This window comes from Oncorhynchus keta, unplaced genomic scaffold (genome assembly GCF_023373465.1).
Source record: "Oncorhynchus keta strain PuntledgeMale-10-30-2019 unplaced genomic scaffold, Oket_V2 Un_contig_5319_pilon_pilon, whole genome shotgun sequence".
In the NCBI taxonomy this organism is placed as follows: domain Eukaryota; kingdom Metazoa; phylum Chordata; class Actinopteri; order Salmoniformes; family Salmonidae; genus Oncorhynchus; species Oncorhynchus keta.
The window spans coordinates 38,178-65,000 of record NW_026288228.1 but is presented as its reverse complement, the minus strand read 5'-3'; the positions used below and the strand labels follow the sequence as shown (position 1 = coordinate 65,000).

Genomic DNA, 26,823 nt, shown 5'->3' with positions numbered 1-26,823 from the left:
GCTCCAGTGTGTTCCAGGCTCCAGTGTGTTCCCTGCTCCAGTGTGTTCCCTGCTCCAGTGTGTTCCCGGCTCCAGTGTGTAACGGCTCCAGTGTGTAACTGCTCCAGTGTGTTCCCCAGGCTCCAGTGTGTTCCCGGCTCCAGTGTGTAACGGCTCCAGTGTGTTCCCGGCTCCAGTGTGTAACGGCTCCAGTGTGTAACGGCTCCAGTGTGTTCCCGGCTCCAGTGTGTAACGGCTCCAGTGTGTTCCCTGCTCCAGTGTGTACCGGCTCCAGTGTGTTCCCGGCTCCAGTGTGTTCCCGGCTCCAGTGTGTAACGGCTCCAGTGTGTAACGGCTCCAGTGTGTTCCCGGCTCCAGTGTGTAACGGCTCCAGTGTGTAACGGCTCCAGTGTGTTCCTGCTCCAGTGTGTAACGGCTCCAGTGTGTTCCCTGCTCCAGTGTGTTCCCTGCTCCAGTGTGTTCCCTGCTCCAGTGTGTTCCCTGCTCCAGTGTGTTCCCGGCTCCAGTGTGTAACGGCTCCAGTGTGTTCCCGGCTCCAGTGTGTTCCGGCTCCAGTGTGTAACGGCTCCAGTGTGTAACGGCTCCAGTGTGTTCCGGCTCCAGTGTGTTCCCGGCTCCAGTGTGTAACGGCTCCAGTGTGTTCCCTGCTCCAGTGTGTTCCAGTGTGTAACTGCTCCAGTGTGTTCCCTGCTCCAGTGTGTAACCCGGCTCCAGTGTGTTCCCCAGTGTAACTGGCTCCAGTGTGTTCCCGGCTCCAGTGTGTTCCCGGCTCCAGTGTGTAACGGCTCCAGTGTGTTCCCGGCTCCAGTGTGTAACGGCTCCAGTGTGTTCCCGGCTCCAGTGTGTTCCCGGCTCCAGTGTGTAACGGCTCCAGTGTGTAACGGCTCCAGTGTGTTCCGGCTCCAGTGTGTTCCGGCTCCAGTGTGTTCCCGGCTCCAGTGTGTAACGGCTCCAGTGTGTTCCCTGCTCCAGTGTGTTCCCGGCTCCAGTGTGTAACTGCTCCAGTGTGTTCCCGGCTCCAGTGTGTTACGGCTCCAGTGTGTTCCCTGCTCCAGTGTGTTCCCTGCTCCAGTGTGTTCCCTGCTCCAGTGTGTAACTGCTCCAGTGTGTTCCCGGCTCCAGTGTGTACCCGCTCCAGTGTGTTCCTGCTCCAGTGTGTTCCCTGCTCCAGTGTGTAACGGCTCCAGTGTGTAACGGCTCCAGTGTGTTCCCGGCTCCAGTGTGTTCCCAGTGGCTCCAGTGTGTAACGGCTCCAGTGTGTAACTGCTCCAGTGTGTTCCCTGGCTCCAGTGTATTCCCTGCTCCAGTGTGTTCCCTGCTCCAGTGTGTAACGGCTCCAGTGTGTAACGGCTCCAGTGTGTAACGGCTCCAGTGTGTAACGGCTCCAGTGTGTAACGGCTCCAGTGTATTCCGTGCTCCAGTGTGTAACTGCTCCAGTGTGTAACGGCTCCAGTGTGTAACTGCTCCAGTGTGTAACGGCTCCAGTGTGTTCCCTGCTCCAGTGTGTTCCCGGCTCCAGTGTGTAACGGCTCCAGTGTGTAACGGCTCCAGTGTGTAACGGCTCCAGTGGGGTAATCTGGAGAGACTGTAGCTGAATACCTGAGAGGGAAAAGCTGCCAGTTCAGGCTCTAGTGGGGTGATGTCTGTGTGGGTTGAACTCTCCTCTTGGTTATTCAGTAACACTACTCTCCCCTTTCTCCTCCCTCTTGTCTCTCCTCTCTCTCCCCTTTCTCCTCCCTCTCATCTCTCATCTCTCCTCCCTCTCGTCTCTTCTCCCCTCGTCTCTCCTCACTCATCTCTCCCCCTCTCCTCCTCCCTCTCGTGTCTCTCTCTCTCAGTCGTCTCTCTTCTCCTCCCTCGTCTCTCCTCTCTCTCCTCCCCGTCTCTCCTCTCTCTCTTCTCCTCCCTCGTCTCTCCTCTCTCTCTTCTCCTCCCTCGTCTCTCCTCTCTCCTCCTCCCTCGTCTCTCCTCCAGTCTTCTCCCTCGTCTCTCCTCCCCTCTCGTCTCTCCTCCCTCCCGTCTCTCTCTTCTACTCCCTCTCCCTTCTGACTCTTCTATTTTCTACTCTCTCCTATCTTTCCCTCTCTCGGTCTCTCCTCTCTCTCTCTCCCCTCCTCTCCTCTCTCTCTTCTCCCTCGTCTCTCCTCCCTCTCCCTTCTGACTCTTCTATTTCCTACTCCCTCTCCCTTCTGACTCTTCTATTTTCTCCCCTCTCTCTCTCCTCCCTCTCGTCTCTCCTCCCTCTCGTCTCTCCTCTCTCTCTTCTCTCCTCTCTCTCTCTCTTCTCTCCCTCTCGTCTCTCCTCTCTCTCTCTCTCTTCCTCCTCCCTCTCGTCTCTCCTCTCTCTCTCTCTCCTCCCTCTCGTCTCTCCTCTCCTCCTCCCTCTCACCTCTGCTCTATCTCTTCTCCTCCCTATCCCTTCTGACTCTTCTATTTTCTACTCCAGTCTCTCCCTTCTGACTCTTCTAGTTTCTACTCTCTCCTATCTTTCCCTCTTTCTCTCTCTCCTCTCTCTCTTCTCCCTCGTCTCTCCTCCCTCTCCCTTCTGACTCTTCTATTTTCTACTCCCTCCTATCTTTCCCTCTTTCTCGGTCTCTCCTCTCTTCTCTCCACAGCTGAGATCGGGGACTTTGACGAGGTCCAGAGTTTTCAGCACCTTCGTCACAACAAGTACATGCCTAACCAGGACGCTCTGATGGACAAGATCACAGAGTACCACCACAAGCACGTGTGAGTCACTCTACCTTTTTCTGGATCCTCCTGCAAAGTTGGAGTTTGGGTCACATACAAAGTGTCGACTACCGATCGCTGTCCGCGGCTCTGAAATTGCGATGTCTACGCGGTTGTCCTGTCGACAGGCTACCAGATGGTGTTTGGCTTTAATGGAGACGTGTTTATTTAGATTGGGTTGTCGTGTTTCGCCTCGTGTTTCTCCTCGTGTTTCGCCTCGTGTTTCGCCTCGCCTCAATGTTGGCTGGCGGAGCTACAGGCCTACGGCATCACAATGCTGCTATTTACAATGTTGGCTGGCGGAGCTACAGGCCTACGGCATCACAATGCTGCTATTTACAATGTTGGCTGGTGGAGCTACAGGCCTACGCCATCACAATGCTGCTATTTACAATGTTGGCTGGTGGAGCTACAGGCCTACGGCATCACAATGCTGCTATTTACAATGTTGGCTGGCGGAGCTACAGGCCTACGGCATCACAATGCTGCTATTTACAATGTTGGCTGGTGGAGCTACAGGCCTACGGCATCACAATGCTGCTATTTACAATGTTGGCTGGAGGAGCTACAGGCCTACGGCATCACAATGCTGCTATTTACAATGTTGGCTGGTGGAGCTACAGGCCTACGGCGTCACAATGCTGCTATTTACAATGTTGGGGGAGCTACAGGCCTACGGCGTCACAATGCTGCTATTTACAATGTTGGGGGAGCTACAGGCCTACGGCATCACAATGCTGCTATTTACAATGTTGGGGGAGCTACAGGCCTACGGCGTCACAATGCTGCTATTTACAATGTTGGTGGAGCTACAGGCCTACGGCATCACAATGCTGTTATTTACAATGTTGGGGAGCTACAGGCCTACGGCATCACAATGCTGTTATTTACAATGTTGGGGGAGCTACAGGCCTACGGCATCACAATGCTGCTATTTACAATGTTGGGGGAGCTACAGGCCTACGGCATCACAATGCTGCTATTTACAATGTTGGGGGAGCTACAGGCCTACGGCATCACAATGCTGCTATTTACAATGTTGGGGGAGCTACAGGCCTACGGCATCACAATGCTGCTATTTACAATGTTGGGGGAGCTACAGGCCTACGGCGTCACAATGCTGCTATTTACAATGTTGGTGGAGCTACAGGCCTACGGCATCACAATGCTGCTATTTACAATGTTGGCTGGTGGAGCTACAGGCCTACGGCATCACAATGCTGCTATTTACAATGTTGGTGGAGCTACAGGCCTACGGCGTCACAATGCTGCTATTTACAATGTTGGCTGGAGGAGCTACAGGCCTACGCCATCACAATGCTGCTATTTACAATGTTGGGGGAGCTACAGGCCTACGCCATCACAATGCTGCTATTTACAATGTTGGCTGGTGGAGCTACAGGCCTACGGCGTCACAATGCTGCTATTTACAATGTTGGGGGAGCTACAGGCCTACGGCATCACAATGCTGCTATTTACAATGTTGGGGAGCTACAGGCCTACGGCATCACAATGCTGCTATTTACAATGTTGGCTGGTGGAGCTACAGGCCTACGGCATCACAATGCTGCTATTTACAATGTTGACTGGTGGAGCTACAGGCCTACGGCATCACAATGCTGCTATTTACAATGTTGGAGGAGCTACAGGCCTACGGCGTCACAATGCTGCTATTTACAATGTTGGCTGGTGGAGCTACAGGCCTACGGCATCACAATGCTGCTATTTACAATGTTGGCTGGCGGAGCTACAGGCCTACGCCATCACAATGCTGCTATTTACAATGTTGGGGGAGCTACAGGCCTACGGCATCACAATGCTGCTATTTACAATGTTGGCTGGTGGAGCTACAGGCCTACGGCATCACAATGCTGCTATTTACAATGTTGGCTGGTGGAGCTACAGGCCTACGGCGTCACAATGCTGCTATTTACAATGTTGGGGGAGCTACAGGCCTACGGCGTCACAATGCTGCTATTTACAATGTTGGCTGGCGGAGCTACAGGCCTACGGCGTCACAATGCTGCTATTTACAATGTTGGCTGGTGGAGCTACAGGCCTACGGCATCACAATGCTGCTATTTACAATGTTGGGGAGCTACAGGCCTACGGCGTCACAATGCTGCTATTTACAATGTTGGGGAGCTACAGGCCTACGGCGTCACAATGCTGCTATTTACAATGTTGGCTGGCGGAGCTACAGGCCTACGGCGTCACAATGCTGCTATTTACAATGTTGGCTGGGGAGCTACAGGCCTACGGCATCACAATGCTGCTATTTACAATGTTGGCTGGAGGAGCTACAGGCCTACGGCGTCACAATGCTGCTATTTACAATGTTGGCTGGTGGAGCTACAGGCCTATGGCATCACAATGCTGCTATTTACAATGTTGGCTGGGGGAGCTACAGGTCTACGGCGTCACAATGCTGCTATTTACAATGTTGGGGGAGCTACAGGCCTACGGCATCACAATGCTGCTATTTACAATGTTGGCGGAGCTACAGGCCTACGGCATCACAATGCTGCTATTTACAATGTTGGCTGGAGGAGCTACAGGCCTACGGCATCACAATGCTGCTATTTACAATGTTGGCTGGAGGAGCTACAGGCCTACAGCGTCACAATGCTGCTATTTACAATGTTGGGGGAGCTACAGGCCTACGCCATCACAATGCTGCTATTTACAACGTTGGCTGGTGGAGCTACAGGCCTACGGCGTCACAATGCTGCTATTTACAATGTTGGGGGAGCTACAGGCCTACGGCGTCACAATGCTGCTATTTACAATGTTGGGGGAGCTACAGGCCTACGGCGTCACAATGCTGCTATTTACAATGTTGGCTGGTGGAGCTACAGGCCTACGGCATCACAATGCTGCTATTTACAATGTTGGCTGGAGGAGCTACAGGCCTACGGCATCACAATGCTGCTATTTACAATGTTGGCTGGAGGAGCTACAGGCCTACGGCATCACAATGCTGCTATTTACAACGTTGGCTGGTGGAGCTACAGGCCTACGGCATCACAATGCTGCTATTTACAATGTTGGCTGGCGGAGCTACAGGCCTACGGCGTCACAATGCTGCTATTTACAATGTTGGCTGGGGAGCTACAGGCCTACGGCGTCACAATGCTGCTATTTACAATGTTGGCTGGCGGAGCTACAGGCCTACGGCATCACAATGCTGCTATTTACAATGTTGGCGGAGCTACAGGCCTACGGCATCACAATGCTGCTATTTACAATGTTGGCTGGCGGAGCTACAGGCCTACGGCGTCACAATGCTGCTATTTACAATGTTGGCTGGCGGAGCTACAGGCCTACGGCATCACAATGCTGCTATTTACAATGTTGGCTGGGGGAGCTACAGGCCTACGGCGTCACAATGCTGCTATTTACAATGTTGGCTGGCGGAGCTACAGGCCTACGGCATCACAATGCTGCTATTTACAATGTTGGCTGGCGGAGCTACAGGCCTACGGCATCACAATGCTGCTATTTACAATGTTGGCTGGTGGAGCTACAGGCCTACGGCGTCACAATGCTGCTATTTACAATGTTGGCTGGGGAGCTACAGGCCTACGGCGTCACAATGCTGCTATTTACAATGTTGGTGGAGCTACAGGCCTACGGCATCACAATGCTGCTATTTACAATGTTGGCTGGAGGAGCTACAGGCCTACGCCATCACAATGCTGCTATTTACAATGTTGGCTGGAGGAGCTACAGGCCTAAGGCGTCACAATGCTGCTATTTACAATGTTGGCTGGGGAGCTACAGGCCTACGGCGTCACAATGCTGCTATTTACAATGTTGGCTGGTGGAGCTACAGGCCTACGGCATCACAATGCTGCTATTTACAATGTTGGCTGGTGGAGCTACAGGCCTACGGCGTCACAATGCTGCTATTTACAATGTTGGCTGGAGGAGCTACAGGCCTACGGCATCACAATGCTGCTATTTACAATGTTGGCTGGAGGAGCTACAGGCCTACGGCGTCATAATGCTGCTATTTACAATGTTGGCTGGAGGAGCTACAGGCCTACGGCATCACAATGCTGCTATTTACAATGTTGGCTGGTGGAGCTACAGGCCTACGGCGTCACAATGCTGCTATTTACAATGTTGGCTGGAGGAGCTACAGGCCTACGGCATCACAATGTTGGCTGGTGGAGCTACAGGCCTACGGCATCACAATGCTGCTATTTACAATGTTGGCTGGAGGAGCTACAGGCCTACGGCATCACAATGCTGCTATTTACAATGTTGGCTGGAGGAGCTACAGGCCTACGCCATCACAATGCTGCTATTTACAACGTTGGCTGGTGGAGCTACAGGCCTACGGCGTCACAATGCTGCTATTTACAATGTTGGGGGAGCTACAGGCCTACGGCGTCACAATGCTGCTATTTACAATGTTGGGGGAGCTACAGGCCTACGGCATCACAATGCTGCTATTTACAATGTTGGCTGGAGGAGCTACAGGCCTACGGCATCACAATGCTGCTATTTACAATGTTGGCTGGAGGAGCTACAGGCCTACGGCATCACAATGCTGCTATTTACAATGTTGGCTGGAGGAGCTACAGGCCTACGGCATCACAATGCTGCTATTTACAATGTTGGGGGAGCTACAGGCCTACGGCATCACAATGCTGCTATTTACAATGTTGGCTGGAGGAGCTACAGGCCTACGGCATCACAATGCTGCTATTTACAATGTTGGGGGAGCTACAGGCCTACGGCATCACAATGCTGCTATTTACAATGTTGGCTGGAGGAGCTACAGGCCTACGGCATCACAATGCTGCTATTTACAATGTTGGCTGGTGGAGCTACAGGCCTACGGCGTCACAATGCTGCTATTTACAATGTTGGCTGGTGGAGCTACAGGCCTACGGCATCACAATGCTGCTATTTACAATGTTGGCTGGTGGAGCTACAGGCCTACGGCGTCACAATGCTGCTATTTACAATGTTGGCTGGAGGAGCTACAGGCCTACGCCATCACAATGCTGCTATTTACAATGTTGGCTGGAGGAGCTACAGGCCTACGGCATCACAATGCTGCTATTTACAATGTTGGCTGGAGGAGCTACAGGCCTACGCCATCACAATGCTGCTATTTACAATGTTGGCTGGAGGAGCTACAGGCCTACGGCATCACAATGCTGCTATTTACAATGTTGGCTGGTGGAGCTACAGGCCTACGGCGTCACAATGCTGCTATTTACAATGTTGGCTGGAGGAGCTACAGGCCTACGGCATCACAATGCTGCTATTTACAATGTTGGCTGGTGGAGCTACAGGCCTACGGCATCACAATGCTGCTATTTACAATGTTGGCGGAGCTACAGGCCTACGGCGTCACAATGCTGCTATTTACAATGTTGGCTGGCGGAGCTACAGGCCTACGGCGTCACAATGCTGCTATTTACAATGTTGGCTGGTGGAGCTACAGGCCTACGGCATCACAATGCTGCTATTTACAATGTTGGCTGGCGAAGCTACAGGCCTACGGCGTCACAATGCTGCTATTTACAATGTTGGCTGGCGGAGCTACAGGCCTACGGCGTCACAATGCTGTTATTTACAATGTTGGCTGGCGGAGCTACAGGCCTACGGCATCACAATGCTGCTATTTACAATGTTGGCTGGAGGAGCTACAGGCCTACGGCGTCACAATGCTGCTATTTACAATGTTTGCTGGAGGAGCTACAGGCCTACGGCATCACAATGCTGCTATTTACAATGTTGGCTGGAGGAGCTACAGGCCTACGGCATCACAATGCTGCTATTTACAATGTTGGCTGGTGGAGCTACAGGCCTACGGCGTCACAATGCTGCTATTTACAATGTTGGCTGGAGGAGCTACAGGCCTACGCCATCACAATGCTGCTATTTACAATGTTGGCTGGCGGAGCTACAGGCCTACGCCATCACAATGCTGCTATTTACAATGTTAGCTGGCGGAGCTACAGGCCTACGGCATCACAATGCTGTTATTTACAATGTTGGCTGGTGGAGCTACAGGCCTACGGCGTCACAATGCTGCTATTTACAATGTTGGCGGAGCTACAGGCCTACGGCGTCACAATGCTGCTATTTACAATGTTGGTGGAGCTACAGGCCTACGGCATCACAATGCTGCTATTTACAATGTTGGCTGGTGGAGCTACAGGCCTACGGCATCACAATGCTGCTATTTACAATGTTGGCTGGTGGAGCTACAGGCCTACGGCATCACAATGCTGCTATTTACAATGTTGGGGGAGCTACAGGCCTACGGCGTCACAATGCTGCTATTTACAATGTTGGCTGGAGGAGCTACAGGCCTACGGCATCACAATGCTGCTATTTACAATGTTGGCTGGCGGAGCTACAGGCCTACGGCATCACAATGCTGCTATTTACAATGTTGGCTGGTGGAGCTACAGGCCTACGGCGTCACAATGCTGCTATTTACAATGTTGGCTGGTGGAGCTACAGGCCTACGGCGTCACAATGCTGCTATTTACAATGTTGGCTGGTGGAGCTACAGGCCTACGGCATCACAATGCTGCTATTTACAATGTTGGGGGAGCTACAGGCCTACGGCATCACAATGCTGCTATTTACAATGTTGGGGGAGCTACAGGCCTACGGCATCACAATGCTGCTATTTACAATGTTGGCTGGCGGAGCTACAGGCCTACGGCATCACAATGCTGCTATTTACAATGTTGACTGGCGGAGCTACAGGCCTACGGCATCACAATGCTGCTATTTACAATGTTGGCTGGTGGAGCTACAGGCCTACGGCGTCACAATGCTGCTATTTACAATGTTGGCTGGAGGAGCTACAGGCCTACGCCATCACAATGCTGCTATTTACAATGTTGGGGGAGCTACAGGCCTACGGCATCACAATGCTGCTATTTACAATGTTGGCTGGTGGAGCTACAGGCCTACGGCGTCACAATGCTGCTATTTACAATGTTGGCTGGTGGAGCTACAGGCCTACGGCATCACAATGCTGCTATTTACAATGTTGGCTGGAGGAGCTACAGGCCTACGGCATCACAATGCTGCTATTTACAATGTTGGCTGGTGGAGCTACAGGCCTACGGCATCACAATGCTGCTATTTACAATGTTGGGGGAGCTACAGGCCTACGGCATCACAATGCTGCTATTTACAATGTTGGCTGGCGGAGCTACAGGCCTACGGCGTCACAATGCTGCTATTTACAATGTTGGCTGGTGGAGCTACAGGCCTACGCCATCACAATGCTGCTATTTACAATGTTGGCTGGTGGAGCTACAGGCCTACGGCGTCACAATGCTGCTATTTACAATGTTGGGGGAGCTACAGGCCTACGCCATCACAATGCTGCTATTTACAACGTTGGCTGGTGGAGCTACAGGCCTACGGCGTCACAATGCTGCTATTTACAATGTTGGGGGAGCTACAGGCCTACGCCATCACAATGCTGCTATTTACAACGTTGGCTGGTGGAGCTACAGGCCTACGGCGTCACAATGCTGCTATTTACAATGTTGGGGGAGCTACAGGCCTACGGCGTCACAATGCTGCTATTTACAATGTTGGCTGGTGGAGCTACAGGCCTACGCCATCACAATGCTGCTATTTACAATGTTGACTGGAGGAGCTACAGGCCTACGGCGTCACAATGCTGCTATTTACAATGTTGGCTGGTGGAGCTACAGGCCTACGGCATCACAATGCTGCTATTTACAATGTTGGCTGGTGGAGCTACAGGCCTACGGCGTCACAATGCTGCTATTTACAATGTTGGGGGAGCTACAGGCCTACGGCGTCACAATGCTGCTATTTACAATGTTGGGGGAGCTACAGGCCTAAGGCATCACAATGCTGCTATTTACAATGTTGGGGAGCTACAGGCCTACGGCGTCACAATGCTGCTATTTACAATGTTGGGGGAGCTACAGGCCTACGGCGTCACAATGCTGCTATTTACAATGTTGGGGAGCTACAGGCCTACGGCGTCACAATGCTGCTATTTACAATGTTGGGGGAGCTACAGGCCTACGGCGTCACAATGCTGCTATTTACAATGTTGGGGAGCTACAGGCCTACGCCATCACAATGCTGCTATTTACAATGTTGGCTGGTGGAGCTACAGGCCTACGGCGTCACAATGCTGCTATTTACAATGTTGGGGGAGCTACAGGCCTACGGCGTCACAATGCTGCTATTTACAATGTTGGCTGGTGGAGCTACAGGCCTACGGCATCACAATGCTGCTATTTACAATGTTGGGGGAGCTACAGGCCTACGGCATCACAATGCTGCTATTTACAATGTTGGCTGGCGGAGCTACAGGCCTACGGCGTCACAATGCTGCTATTTACAATGTTGGCTGGTGGAGCTACAGGCCTACGGCGTCACAATGCTGCTATTTACAATGTTGGGGGAGCTACAGGCCTACGGCATCACAATGCTGCTATTTACAATGTTGGCTGGTGGAGCTACAGGCCTACGGCATCACAATGCTGCTATTTACAATGTTGGCTGGTGGAGCTACAGGCCTACGGCGTCACAATGCTGCTATTTACAATGTTGGCTGGTGGAGCTACAGGCCTACGGCATCACAATGCTGCTATTTACAATGTTGGCTGGTGGAGCTACAGGCCTACGGCATCACAATGCTGCTATTTACAATGTTGGCTGGAGGAGCTACAGGCCTACGGCATCACAATGCTGCTATTTACAATGTTGGCTGGTGGAGCTACAGGCCTACGGCGTCACAATGCTGCTATTTACAATGTTGGCTGGTGGAGCTACAGGCCTACGGCGTCACAATGCTGCTATTTACAATGTTGGCTGGTGGAGCTACAGGCCTACGGCATCACAATGCTGCTATTTACAATGTTGGCTGGCGGAGCTACAGGCCTACGGCATCACAATGCTGCTATTTACAATGTTGGTGGAGCTACAGGCCTACGGCATCACAATGCTGCTATTTACAATGTTGGCTGGTGGAGCTACAGGCCTACGGCATCACAATGCTGCTATTTACAATGTTGGCTGGCGGAGCTACAGGCCTACGGCATCACAATGCTGCTATTTACAATGTTGGCTGGTGGAGCTACAGGCCCTACGGCGTCACAATGCTGCTATTTACAATGTTGGCTGGCGGAGCTACAGGCCTACGGCGTCACAATTCTGCTATTTACAATGTTGGCTGGTGGAGCTACAGGCCTACGGCATCACAATGCTGCTATTTACAATGTTGGCTGGCGAAGCTACAGGCCTACGGCGTCACAATGCTGCTATTTACAATGTTGGCTGGCGGAGCTACAGGCCTACGGCGTCACAATGCTGTTATTTACAATGTTGGCTGGCGGAGCTACAGGCCTACGGCATCACAATGCTGCTATTTACAATGTTGGCTGGAGGAGCTACAGGCCTACGGCGTCACAATGCTGCTATTTACAATGTTTGCTGGAGGAGCTACAGGCCTACGGCATCACAATGCTGCTATTTACAATGTTGGCTGGCGGGAGCTACAGGCCTGGCATCACAATGCTGCTATTTACAATGTTGGCTGGCGGAGCTACAGGCCTACGGCGTCACAATGCTGCTATTTACAATGTTGGCTGGAGGAGCTACAGGCCTACGCCATCACAATGCTGCTATTTACAATGTTGGCTGGAGGAGCTACAGGCCTACGGGGTCACAATGCTGCTATTTACAATGTTGGCTGGGGGAGCTACAGGCCTACGGCATCACAATGCTGCTATTTACAATGTTGGCTGGAGGAGCTACAGGCCTACGGCGTCACAATGCTGCTATTTACAACGTTGGCTGGTGGAGCTACAGGCCTACGGCGTCACAATGCTGCTATTTACAATGTTGGGGGAGCTACAGGCCTACGGCATCACAATGCTGCTATTTACAATGTTGGCTGGTGGAGCTACAGGCCTACGGCATCACAATGCTGCTATTTACAATGTTGGCTGGTGGAGCTACAGGCCTACGGCATCACAATGCTGCTATTTACAATGTTGGGGGAGCTACAGGCCTACGGCATCACAATGCTGCTATTTACAATGTTGGCTGGAGGAGCTACAGGCCTACGGCGTCACAATGCTGCTATTTACAATGTTGGCTGGTGGAGCTACAGGCCTACGGCATCACAATGCTGCTATTTACAATGTTGGCTGGTGGAGCTACAGGCCTACGGCATCACAATGCTGCTATTTACAATGTTGGCTGGTGGAGCTACAGGCCTACGGCGTCACAATGCTGCTATTTACAATGTTGGGTGGTGGAGCTACAGGCCTACGGCATCACAATGCTGCTATTTACAATGTTGGTGGAGCTACAGGCCTACGGCATCACAATGCTGCTATTTACAATGTTGGGGGAGCTACAGGCCTACGGCATCACAATGCTGCTATTTACAATGTTGGCTGGCGGAGCTACAGGCCTACGGCACCACAATGCTGCTATTTACAATGTTGACTGGTGGAGCTACAGGCCTACGGTGTCACAATGCTGCTATTTACAATGTTGGCTGGTGGAGCTACAGGCCTACGGCGTCCAATGCTGCTATTTACAATGTTGGCTGGAGGAGCTACAGGCCTACGCCATCACAATGCTGCTATTTACAATGTTGGGGGAGCTACAGGCCTACGGCATCACAATGCTGCTATTTACAATGTTGGCTGGTGGAGCTACAGGCCTACGGCGTCACAATGCTGCTATTTACAATGTTGGCTGGTGGAGCTACAGGCCTACGCCATCACAATGCTGCTATTTACAATGTTGGCTGGAGGAGCTACAGGCCTACGGCATCACAATGCTGCTATTTACCCCTGGCTGGCGGAGCTACAGGCCTACGGCATCACAATGCTGCTATTTACAATGTTGGGGAGCTACAGGCCTGGCATCACAATGCTGCTATTTACAATGTTGGCTGGAGGAGCTACAGGCCTACGGCGTCACAATGCTGCTATTTACAATGTTGGCTGGTGGAGCTACAGGCCTACGCCATCACAATGCTGCTATTTACAATGTTGACTGGAGGAGCTACAGGCCTACGGCGTCACAATGCTGCTATTTACAATGTTGGGGAGCTACAGGCCTACGCCATCACAATGCTGCTATTTACAATGTTGACTGGAGGAGCTACAGGCCTACGGCGTCACAATGCTGCTATTTACAATGTTGGGGGAGCTACAGGCCTACGCCATCACAATGCTGCTATTTACAATGTTGACTGGAGGAGCTACAGGCCTACGGCATCACAATGCTGCTATTTACAATGTTGGCTGGAGGAGCTACAGGCCTACGGCGTCACAATGCTGCTATTTACAATGTTGGCTGGTGGAGCTACAGGCCTACGCCATCACAATGCTGCTATTTACAATGTTGACTGGAGGAGCTACAGGCCTACGGCGTCACAATGCTGCTATTTACAATGTTGGCTGGAGGAGCTACAGGCCTACGGCATCACAATGCTGCTATTTACAATGTTGGCTGGCGGAGCTACAGGCCTACGGCGTCACAATGCTGCTATTTACAATGTTGGGGGAGCTACAGGCCTACGGTGTCACAATGCTGCTATTTACAATGTTGGGGGAGCTACAGGCCCTACGGTGTCACAATGCTGCTATTTACAATGTTGGGGGAGCTACAGGCCTACGGCGTCACAATGCTGCTATTTACAATGTTGGGGAGCTACAGGCCTACGGCGTCACAATGCTGCTATTTACAATGTTGGGGGAGCTACAGGCCTACGGCGTCACAATGCTGCTATTTACAATGTTGGGGAGCTACAGGCCTACGGCGTCACAATGCTGCTATTTACAATGTTGGGGGAGCTACAGGCCTACGGCGTCACAATGCTGCTATTTACAATGTTGTTGGCTGGCGGAGCTACAGGCCTACGGCGTCACAATGCTGCTATTTACAATGTTGGGGGAGCTACAGGCCTAGGCGTCACAATGCTGCTATTTACAATGTTGGCTGGAGGAGCTACAGGCCTACGGCGTCACAATGCTGCTATTTACAATGTTGGGGGAGCTACAGGCCTACGGCGTCACAATGCTGCTATTTACAATGTTGGCTGGCGGAGCTAGGCCTACGGCATCACAATGCTGCTATTTACAATGTTGGCTGGTGGAGCTATTAGGCGTCAAATACTGCTATTTACAATGTTGGGGGAGCTACAGTTTACGTGCGTCACAATGCTGCTATTTACAATGTTGGCTGGTGGAGCTACAGGCCTACGGCATCACAATGCTGCTATTTACAATGTTGGCTGGTGGAGCTACAGGCCTACGGCGTCACAATGCTGCTATTTACAATGTTGGCTGGTGGAGCTACAGGCCTACGGCATCACAATGCTGCTATTTACAATGTTGGCTGGTGGAGCTACAGGCCTACGGCATCACAATGCTGCTATTTACAATGTTGGCTGGAGGAGCTAAGGCCTACGGCATCACAATGCTGCTATTTACAATGTTGGCTGGTGGAGCTACAGGCCTACGGCGTCACAATGCTGCTATTTACAATGTTGGCTGGTGGAGCTACAGGCCTACGGCGTCACAATGCTGCTATTTACAATGTTGGCTGGTGGAGCTACAGGCCTACGGCATCACAATGCTGCTATTTACAATGTTGGCTGGCGGAGCTATTAGTTTACGGCGTCACAATGCTGCTATTTACAATGTTGGTGGAGCTACAGGCCTACGGCATCACAATGCTGCTATTTACAATGTTGGCTGGCGGAGCTACAGGCCTACGGCATCACAATGCTGCTATTTACAATGTTGGCTGGCGGAGCTACAGGCCTACGGCATCACAATGCTGCTATTTACAATGTTGGCTGGTGGAGCTACAGGCCTACGGACCTTGCATCACAATGCTGCTATTTACAATGTTGGCTGGCGGAGCTACAGGCCTACGGCATCACAATGCTGCTATTTACAATGTTGGCTGGTGGAGCTATTAGGCCTACGGCATCACAATGCTGCTATTTACAATGTTGGCTGGAGGAGCTACAGGCCTACGGCATCACAATGCTGCTATTTACAATGTTGGCTGGAGGAGCTACAGGCCTAGGCGTCACAATGCTGCTATTTACAATGTTGGCTGGTGGAGCTACAGGCCTACGGCATCACAATGCTGCTATTTACAATGTTGGCTGGTGGAGCTACAGGCCTACGGCATCACAATGCTGCTATTTACAATGTTGGGGGAGCTACAGGCCTACGGCATCACAATGCTGCTATTTACAATGTTGGGGGAGCTACAGGCCTACGGCATCACAATGCTGCTATTTACAATGTTGGCTGGCGGAGCTACAGGCCTACGGCGTCACAATGCTGCTATTTACAATGTTGGCTGGTGGAGCTACAGGCCTACGCCATCACAATGCTGCTATTTACAATGTTGGCTGGTGGAGCTACAGGCCTACGGCGTCACAATGCTGCTATTTACAATGTTGGCTGGAGGAGCTACAGGCCTACGGCGTCACAATGCTGCTATTTACAACGTTGGCTGGCGGAGCTATTAGTTTAGGCCTACGGTCACAATGCTGCTATTTACAATGTTGGCTGGTGGAGCTACAGGCCTACGGCATCACAATGCTGCTATTTACAATGTTGGTGGGGAGCTACAGGCCTACGGCATCACAATGCTGCTATTTACAATGTTGGCTGGCGGAGCTACAGGCCTACGGCATCACAATGCTGCTATTTACAATGTTGGACCCGAACTGGCCGCCCGGCCAAACTAAGCAATCGGGGGAGAAGGGCCGTGGTCAGGGGGGTGGCCAAGACCCGAACTGGTCGCCCGGCCAAACTAAGCAATCGGGGGAGAAGGGCCGTCCGTGGTCAGGGGGGTGGCCAAGACCCGATAGTCACTCTGACAGCTCCAGAGTTCCTCTGTGGAGATGGTTGTCCTTCTGGAAGGTTCTCCCATCTCTGCAGCACTCCACCAATCAGGCCTTTAACGGTAGACTGACCAGACAGAAGACATTCCTCAGTAAAAGGCACATGACAGATTACATCAGAAAGATGAGAAGTTAGATGGTGATTTAGCTGCTGGAGATGAAGCTTGATGAACATCAGTAGCCAAGGTCCAGTGTTATGTAATGCAGTACTGTAGTGCCAGAGCAGTGTTGTTGTTGATCTGACAGGCAACGTCTCTGTCCCTGTCCCTGTCTCTGTCCCTGTCCCTGTCCCTGTCCCCGTCCCCGTCCCTGTCCCCGTCTCTGTCTCTGTCCCTGTCTCTGTCTCTGTCCCTGTCCTTGCCAAGGTCCAGTGTTATGTAATGCAGTACTGTAGTGTCTAGCATCCAGCCAGCGCCAGAGCAGTGTTATTGTTAATCTGACAGGCAACGTCTCTGTCCCTGTCTCTGTCCCTGTCTCTGTCCCTGTCTCTGTCCCTGATCTCTGTCCCTGTCCCTGTCCCTATGTCCCTGTCCCTGTCTCTGTCTCTGTCTCTGTCCCTGTCCTTGCCAAGGTCCAGTGTTATGTAATGCAGTACTGTAGTGTCTAGCATCCAGCCAGCGCCAGAGCAGTGTTGTTGTTAATCTGACAGGCAACGTCTCTGTCCCTGTCTCTGTCCCTGTCCCTGTCCCTGTCCCCGTCCCCGTCCCCGTCCCCGTCCCTGTCTCTGTCTCTGTCTCTGTCTCTGTCTCTGTCCCTGTCCTTGCCAAGGTCCAGTGTTATGTAATGCAGTACTGTAGTGTCTAGCATCCAGCCAGCGCCAGAGCAGTGTTGTTTTAATCTGACAGGCAACGTCTCTGTCCCTGTCCCTGTCCCTGTCTCTGTCTCTGTCCCTGTCTCTGTCTCTGTCCCCGTCTCTGTCTCTGTCCCTGTCCCCACACAGATGGTTAGAGATGGTAATCCATAAATCGCCCCTGCCTTCCAGCCTTCCCTGTAAAACTATTGTGGGACTGATGGAACGAGACTGTCCATGTCCCTGTCCCCGTCTCTGTCTCTGTCCCTGTCCCCGTCCCTGTCCCTGTCTCTGTCCCTGTCCCCACACAGATGGTTAGAGATGGTAATCCATAAAGCGCCCCCTGCCTTCCAGCCTTCCCTGTAAAACTATTGTGGGACTGATGGAACAAGACTGTCCCTGTCCCTGTCCCCATCCCTGTCTCTGTCTCTGTCCCCGTCCCTGTCCCTGTCCCTGTCCCCACACAGATGGTTAGAGATGGTAATCCATAAAGCGCCCCCTGCCTTCCAGCCTTCCCTGTAAAACTATTGTGGGACTGATGGAACAAGACTGTCTCTGTCCTTCCTGTCCCAGAATTCCAGCTGAGATGACTCATCCATTCCTTGGGTGTGTGCCAGGACCACTTCCTCCCTCTCATCCCTCCCTCCTCTGCTTTCTCTCCCAGCCTCTCCTCCCAGAGATGGGCACCAGTCCTATGCTTTAGTTTTCCCTGGGTGTAGACGTTGTCCCTAACCACAGATCTAGGATCAGATGACCCTACCCCTAGTCTTCCCTGGGTGTAGACGTTGTCCCTAACCACAGATCTAGGATCAGATGACCCCTAGTCTTCCCTGGGTGTAGACGTTGTCCCTAACCACAGATCTAGGATCAGATGACCCTACCCCTAGTCTTCCATGCCCCCTTTTACTCCTCTCTATCTGCCCTACCAACCCCCCTTCCCTCTGTGTCTGTCCTACCAACCCCTTCTACCCCCTCTTCCCTCTCTGTCTGTCCTAACACCCCCTCTACACTCTCTGTCTGCCCTACCAACCCCCTCTACACCCTCCACCCTCTGTCTGCCCTACCAACCCCCTCTATCCCCTCCACCCTCTGTGTCTATCCTACCAAACCGGACCCCCAAACCAACCACTGTCCCTCAGGAGACCAGCCAGCCCAGATCAGAGCAGAGCAGGAAGGATGGAAGTGCCTAATTCAGGAAACAGGAAACGGGAAACTATTTCCACTCAGCAGATTTAGTAACTCAAAGTCTCTCGTGTTGGTGGGGAGGCGGAGGGCAATATATTGGTTAAGCAAGCATTATGTGGATTCTATTAGTTTAGTGGATTCTATTAGTTTAATGGATTCTATTAGTTTAGTGGATTCTATTAGTTTAGTGGATTATATTAGTTTAGTGGATTCTATTAGTTTAGTGGATTCTATTAGTTTAGTGGATTCTATTAGTTTAGTGGATTCTATTAGTTTAGTGGATTCTATTAGTTTAGTGGATTCTATTAGTTTAGTGGATTCTATTAGTTTAGTGGATTCTATTAGTTTAGTGGATTCTATTAGTTTAATGGATTCTATTAGTTTAATGGATTCTATTAGTTTAATGGATTCTATTAGTTTAGTGGATTCTATTAGTTTAATGGATTCTATTAGTTTAATGGGTTCTATTAGTTTAGTGGATTCTATTAGTTTAGTGGATTCTATTAGTTTAGTGGATTCTATTAGTTTATTAGTTTAATGGATTCTATTAGTTTATTAGTTTAGTGGATTCTATTAGTTTAGTTTAATGGATTCTATTAGTTTAGTGGATTCTATTAGTTTAGTGGATTCTATTAGTTTAGTGGATTCTATTAGTTTAGTGGATTCTATTAGTTTAATGGATTCTATTAGTTTAATGGATTCTATTAGTTTAATGGATTCTATTAGTTTAATGGATTCTATTAGTTTAATGGATTCTATTAGTTTAGTGGATTCTATTAGTTTAGTGGATTCTATTAGTTTAGTGGATTCTATTAGTTTAGTGGATTCTATTAGTTTAATGGATTCTATTAGTTTAGTGGATTCTATTAGTTTTAGTTTAATGGATTCTATTAGTTTAAGTGGATTCTATTAGTTTAGTGGATTCTATTAGTTTAATGGATTCTATTAGTTTAGTGGATTCTATTAGTTTAATGGGTTAGTTTAATGGTTTAATTTAATGGTTCTATTAGTTTAATGGATTCTATTAGTTTAGTGGATTCTATTAGTTTAGTGGATTCTATTAGTTTAGTGGATTCTATTAGTTTAATGGATTCTATTAGTTTAATGGATTCTATTAGTTTAGTGGATTCTATTAGTTTAATGGATTCTATTAGTTTAATGGATTCTATTAGTTTAATGGATTCTATTAGTTTAGTGGATTCTATTAGTTTAGTGGATTCTATTAGTTTAATGGATTCTATTAGTTTAATGGATTCTATTAGTTTAATGGATTCTATTAGTTTAGTGGATTCTATTAGTTTAATGGATTCTATTAGTTTAATGGATTCTATTAGTTTAGTGGATTCTATTAGTTTAGTGGATTCTATTAGTTTAATGGATTCTATTAGTTTAATGGATTCTATTAGTTTAATGGATTCTATTAGTTTAATGGATTCTATTAGTTTAGTGGATTCTATTAGTTTAATGGATTCTATTAGTTTAGTGGGATTCTATTAGTTTAATGGTGGATTCTATTAGTTTAATGGATTCTATTAGTTTAGTGGATTCTATTAGTTTAGTGGATTCTATTAGTTTAATATTCTATTAGTTTATGGATTCTATTAGTTTAATGGATTCTATTAGTTTAGTGGATTCTATTAGTTTAGTGGATTCTATTAGTTTAATGGATTCTATTAGTTTAGTGGATTCTATTAGTTTAGTGGATTCTATTAGTTTAATGGATTCTATTAGTTTAATGGATTCTATTAGTTTAATGGATTCTATTAGTTTAATGGATTCTATTAGTTTAGTGGATTCTATTAGTTTAATGGATTCTATTAGTTTAATGGATTCTATTAGTTTAATGGATTCTATTAGTTTAATGGATTCTATTAGTTTAATGGATTCTATTAGTTTAATGGATTCTATTAGTTTAGTGGATTCTATTAGTTTAATGGATTCTATTAGTTTAATGGATTCTATTAGTTTAGTGGATTCTATTAGTTTAGTGGATTCTATTAGTTTAATGGATTCTATTAGTTTAGTGGATTCTATTAGTTTAATGGATTCTATTAGTTTAATGGATTCTATTAGTTTAGTGGATTCTATTAGTTTAATGGATTCTATTAGTTTAATGGATTCTATTAGTTTAGTGGATTCTATTAGTTTAGTGGATTCTATTAGTTTAGTGGGTTCTATTAGTTTAGTGGATTCTATTAGTTTAATGGATGGATTCTATTAGTTTAATGGATTCTATTAGTTTAGTGGATTCTATTAGTTTAATGGATTCTATTAGTTTAATGATTCTATTAGTTTAGTGGATTCTATTAGTTTAATGGATTCTATTAGTTTAATGGATTCTATTAGTTTAATGGATTCTATTAGTTTAGTGGATTCTATTAGTTTAGTGGATTCTATTAGTTTAATGGATTCTATTAGTTTAATGGATTCTATTAGTTTAATGGATTCTATTAGTTTAGTGGATTCTATTAGTTTAATGGATTCTATTAGTTTAATGGATTCTATTAGTTTAGTGGATTCTATTAGTTTATTAGTGGATTCTATTAGTTTAGTGGATTCTATTAGTTTAGTGGATTCTATTAGTTTAATGGATTCTATTAGTTTAGTGGATTCTATTAGTTTAATGGATTCTATTAGTTTAATGGATTCTATTAGTTTAGTGGATTCTATTAGTTTAATGGATTCTATTAGTTTAATGGATTCTATTAGTTTAATGGATTCTATTAGTTTAGTGGATTCTATTAGTTTAGTGGATTCTATTAGTTTAGTGGATTCTATTAGTTTAGTGGATTCTATTAGTTTAATGGATTCTATTAGTTTAGTGGATTCTATTAGTTTAATGGATTCTATTAGTTTAATGGATTTTAGTGGATTCTATTAGTTTAGTGGATTCTATTAGTTTAATGGATTCTATTAGTTTAATGGATTCTATTAGTTTAATGGATTCTATTAGTTTAGTGGATTCTATTAGTTTAATGGATTCTATTAGTTTAATGGATTCTATTAGTTTAATGGATTCTATTAGTTTAGTGGATTCTATTAGTTTAATGGATTCTATTAGTTTAATGGATTCTATTAGTTATTTAGTGGATTCTATTAGTTTAGTGGATTCTATTAGTTTAATGGATTCTATTAGTTTAATGGATTCTATTAGTTTAATGGATTCTATTAGTTTAATGGATTCTATTAGTTTAATGGATTCTATTAGTTTAGTGGATTCTATTAGTTTAATGGATTCTATTAGTTTAATGGATTCTATTAGTTTAATGGATTCTATTAGTTTAATGGATTCTATTAGTTTAATGGATTCTATTAGTTTAGTGGATTCTATTAGTTTAATGGATTCTATTAGTTTAATGGATTCTATTAGTTTAATGGATTCTATTAGTTTAATGGATTCTATTAGTTTAATGGATTCTATTAGTTTAATGGATTCTATTAGTTTAGTGGATTCTATTAGTTTAATGGATTCTATTAGTTTAATGGATTCTATTAGTTTAGTGGATTCTATTAGTTTAGTGGATTCTATTAGTTTAATGGATTCTATTAGTTTAGTGGATTCTATTAGTTTAATGGATTCTATTAGTTTAATGGATTCTATTAGTTTAGTGGATTCTATTAGTTTAATGGATTCTATTAGTTTAATGGATTCTATTAGTTTAATGGATTCTATTAGTTTAGTGGATTCTATTAGTTTAGTGGATTCTATTAGTTTAATGGATTCTATTAGTTTAATGGATTCTATTAGTTTAATGGATTCTATTAGTTTAATGGATTCTATTAGTTTAGTGGATTCTATTAGTTTAGTGGATTCTATTAGTTTAATGGATTCTATTAGTTTAATGGATTCTATTAGTTTAATGGATTCTATTAGTTTAGTGGATTCTATTAGTTTAGTGGATTCTATTAGTTTAATGGATTCTATTAGTTTAATGGATTCTATTAGTTTAATGGATTCTATTAGTTTAATGGATTCTATTAGTTTAATGGATTCTATTAGTTTAATGGATTCTATTAGTTTAATGGATTCTATTAGTTTAATGGATTCTATTAGTTTAGTGGATTCTATTAGTTTAATGGATTCTATTAGTTTAGTGGATTCTATTAGTTTAATGGATTTATTAGTTTATGGATTCTATTAGTTTAGGATTCTATTAGGATTCTATTAGTTTAATGGATTCTATTAGTTTAATGGGATTCTATTAGTTTAATGGTTTATTCTATTAGTTTAATGGATTCTATTAGTTTAATGGATTCTATTAGTTTAATGGATTCTATTAGTTTAATGGATTCTATTAGTTTAATGGATTCTATTAGTTTAATGGGATTCTATTAGTTTAATGGATTCTATTAGTTTAGTGGATTCTATTAGTTTAATGGATTCTATTAGTTTAGTGGATTCTATTAGTTTAGTGGATTCTATTAGTTTAATGGATTCTATTAGTTTAATGGATTCTATTAGTTTAATGGATTCTATTAGTTTAGTATGGATAGTTCTATAGTTTAATGGATTCTATTAGTTTAATGGATCCTATTAGTGGATTCTATTTATATATTAGTTTAGGGTTCTATTAGTTTATGGATCTATTAGTTTAATGGATTCTATTAATGGATTCTATTAGTTTAGATTCTATTATATGGATAATGGGTTTTAATGGATTCTATTAGTTTAGTGGATTCTATTAGTTTAGGGGATTCTATTAGTTTTAATGGATTCTAGACTTATGATATGATAAATGGATTCTATGTAGTCCTGTGGTCCCCAGAGGACAGACACCAGACTATGATATGATAAAGTTTAATATGTGTCCTGTTTAGTGGATTCCAGAGGACAGATGTCAGACTATGATATGATAAAGGGTTGGTATGTGTCCTGTGTGTCCCCAGAGGACAGACACCAGACTATGATATGATAAAGGTTGGTATGTGTCCTGTGTGTCCCCAGAGGACAGATGTCAGACTATGATATGATAAAGTATTGGTATGTGTCCTGTGTGTCCCCAGAGGACAGACACCAGACTATGATATGATAAAGGGTTGGTATGTGTCCTGTATGTCCCCAGAGGACAGACACCAGACTATGATATGATAAAGGGTTGGTATGTGTCCTGTGTGTCCCCAGAGGACAGACTATGATATGATAAAGTGTTGGTATGTGTCCTGTGTGTCCCCAGAGGACAGACACCAGACTATGATATGATAAAGTATTGGTATGTGTCCTGTGTGTCCCCAGAGGACAGACACCAGACTATGATATGATAAAGGTTGGTATGTGTCCTGTGTGTCCCCAGAGGACAGATGTCAGACTATGATATGATAAAGTATTGGTATGTGTCCTGTGTGTCCCCAGAGGACAGACACCAGACTATGATATGATAAAGGGTTGGTATGTGTCCTGTGTGTCCCCAGAGGACAGACACCAGACTATGATATGATAAAGGGTTGGTATGTGTCCTGTGTGTCCCCAGAGGACAGAGGACAGACTATGATATGATAAAGGGTTGGTATGTGTCCTGTGTGTCCCCAGAGGACAGACACCAGACTATGATATGATAAAGGGTTGGTATGTGTCCTGTATGTCCCCAGAGGACAGACACCAGACTATGATATGATAAAGTATTGGTATGTGTCCTGTATGTCCCCAGAGGACAGACACCAGACTATGATATGATAAAGGGTTGGTATGTGTCCTGTGTGTCCCCAGAGGACAGACTATGATATGATAAAGGGTTGGTATGTGTCCTGTGTGTCCCCAGAGGACAGACTATGATATGATAAAGGGTTGGTATGTGTCCTGTGTGTCCCCAGAGGACAGACGCCAGACTATGATATGATAAAGGGTTGGTATGTGTCCTGTGTGTCCCCAGAGGACAGACACCAGACTATGATATGATAAAGGGTTGGTATGTGTCCTGTATGTCCCCAGAGGACAGACACCAGACTATGATATGATAAAGGGTTGGTATGTGTCCTGTGTGTCCCCAGAGGACAGACACCAGACTATGATATGATAAAGGGTTGGTATGTGTCCTGTATGTCCCCAGAGGACAGACACCAGACTATGATATGATAAAGTATTGGTATGTGTCCTGTGTGTCCCCAGAGGACAGACACCAGACTATGATATGATAAAGGGTTGGTATGTGTCCTGTGTGTCCCCAGAGGACAGACACCAGACTATGATATGATAAAGGGTTGGTATGTGTCCTGTGTGTCCCCAGAGGACAGACACCAGACTATGATATGATAAAGGGTTGGTATGTGTCCTGTGTGTCCCCAGAGGACAGACACCAGACTATGATATGATAAAGGGTTGGTATGTGTCCTGTGTCCCCAGAGGACAGACGCCAGACTATGATATGATAAAGTATTGGTATGTGTCCTGTGTGTCCCCAGAGGACAGACTATGATATGATAAAGGGTTGGTATGTGTCCTGTGTGTCCCCAGAGGACAGACGCCAGACTATGATATGATAAAGTGTTGGTATGTGTCCTGTGTGTCCCCAGAGGACAGACACCAGACTATGATATGATAAAGGGTTGGTATGTGTCCTGTGTGTCCCCAGAGGACAGACGCCAGACTATGATATGATAAAGGGTTGGTATGTGTCCTGTGTGTCCCCAGAGGACAGACGCCAGACTATGATATGATAAAGGGTTGGTATGTGTCCTGTGTGTCCCCAGAGGACAGACTATGATATGATAAAGGGTTGGTATGTGTCCTGTGTGTCCCCAGAGGACAGACGCCAGACTATGATATGATAAAGGGTTGGTATGTGTCCTGTGTGTCCCCAGAGGACAGACTATGATATGATAAAGGGTTGGTATGTGTCCTGTGTGTCCCCAGAGGACAGACGCCAGACTATGATATGATAAAGGGTTGGTATGTGTCCTGTGTGTCCCCAGAGGACAGACACCAGACTATGATATGATAAAGGGTTGGTATGTGTCCTGTGTGTCCCCAGAGGACAGACGCCAGCGGAGTCAGACTATCAGCTATTGGATATCGCCCGGCGGTTGGAGATGTACGGAGTCAGGCTCCACCCTGCTAAGGACCGAGAGGGGACCAAGCTCAGTCTGGCTGTGTCTCATATTGGACTGCTGGTGTTTCAGGTACTGTATGAGCTCCAGATGTTTATCCACCAGGAACATGGGAGTTCATTTCTGATCTCTTACCTTTTTTTTAAAACTGCATTGTTGGTTAAGGGCTTGTATTCAGCATTTCACTGTAAGGTCTACTACACCTGTTGTATTCAGCATTTCACTGTGAGGTCTACTACACCTGTTGTATTCAGCATTTCACTGTAAGGTCTACTACACCTGTTGTATTCAGCATTTCACTGTGAGGTCTACTACACCTGTTGTATTCAGCATTTCACTGTAAGGTCTACTACACCTGTTGTATTCAGCATTTCACTGTAAGGTCTACTACACCTGTTGTATTCAGCATTTCACTGTAAGGTCTACTACACCTGTTGTATTCAGCATTTCACTGTAAGGTCTACTACACCTGTTGTATTCAGCATTTCACTGTGAGGTCTACTACACCTGTTGTATTCAGCATTTCACTGTGAGGTCTACTACACCTGTTGTATTCAGCATTTCACTGTAAGGTCTACTACACCTGTTGTATTCAGCATTTCACTGTAAGGTCTACTACACCTGTTGTATTCAGCATTTCACTGTGAGGTCTACTACACCTGTTGTATTCAGCATTTCACTGTGAGGTCTACTACACCTGTTGTATTCAGCATTTCACTGTAAGGTCTACTACACCTGTTGTATTCAGCATCTCACTGTGAGGTCTACTACACCTGTTGTATTCAGCATTTCACTGTGAGGTCTACTACACCTGTTGTATTCAGCATTTCACTGTGAGGTCTACTACACCTGTTGTATTCAGCATTTCACTGTGAGGTCTACTACACCTGTTGTATTCAGCATTTCACTGTGAGGTCTACTACACCTGTTGTATTCAGCATTTCACTGTGAGGTCTACTACACCTGTTGTATTCAGCATTTCACTGTGAGGTCTACTACACCTGTTGTATTCAGCTTTTCACTGTAAGGTCTACCTACACCTGTTGTATTCAGCATTTCACTGTGAGGTCTACTACACCTGTTGTATTCAGCATTTCACTGTAAGGTCTACTACACCTGTTGTATTCAGCATTTCACTGTAAGGTCT

General features: G+C 46.4%; 1 protein-coding gene across 1 annotated transcript in view; it reads left to right on the top strand.

Moving 5' to 3' along the window:
* The window catches only part of LOC127925217 (FERM, ARHGEF and pleckstrin domain-containing protein 1-like), a gene marked incomplete at its 3' end in the record, with an annotated part of 70,349 nt that overhangs the window by 5,775 nt on the left and 37,751 nt on the right, over positions 1-26,823 (top strand). Inside the window, exons 3-4 of the mRNA XM_052510096.1 lie at positions 2,616-2,730; positions 25,601-25,748. Of these exons, the coding sequence (XP_052366056.1) occupies positions 2,616-2,730; positions 25,601-25,748 (263 nt within the window). The remainder of the gene's footprint in view (positions 1-2,615; positions 2,731-25,600; positions 25,749-26,823) is intronic.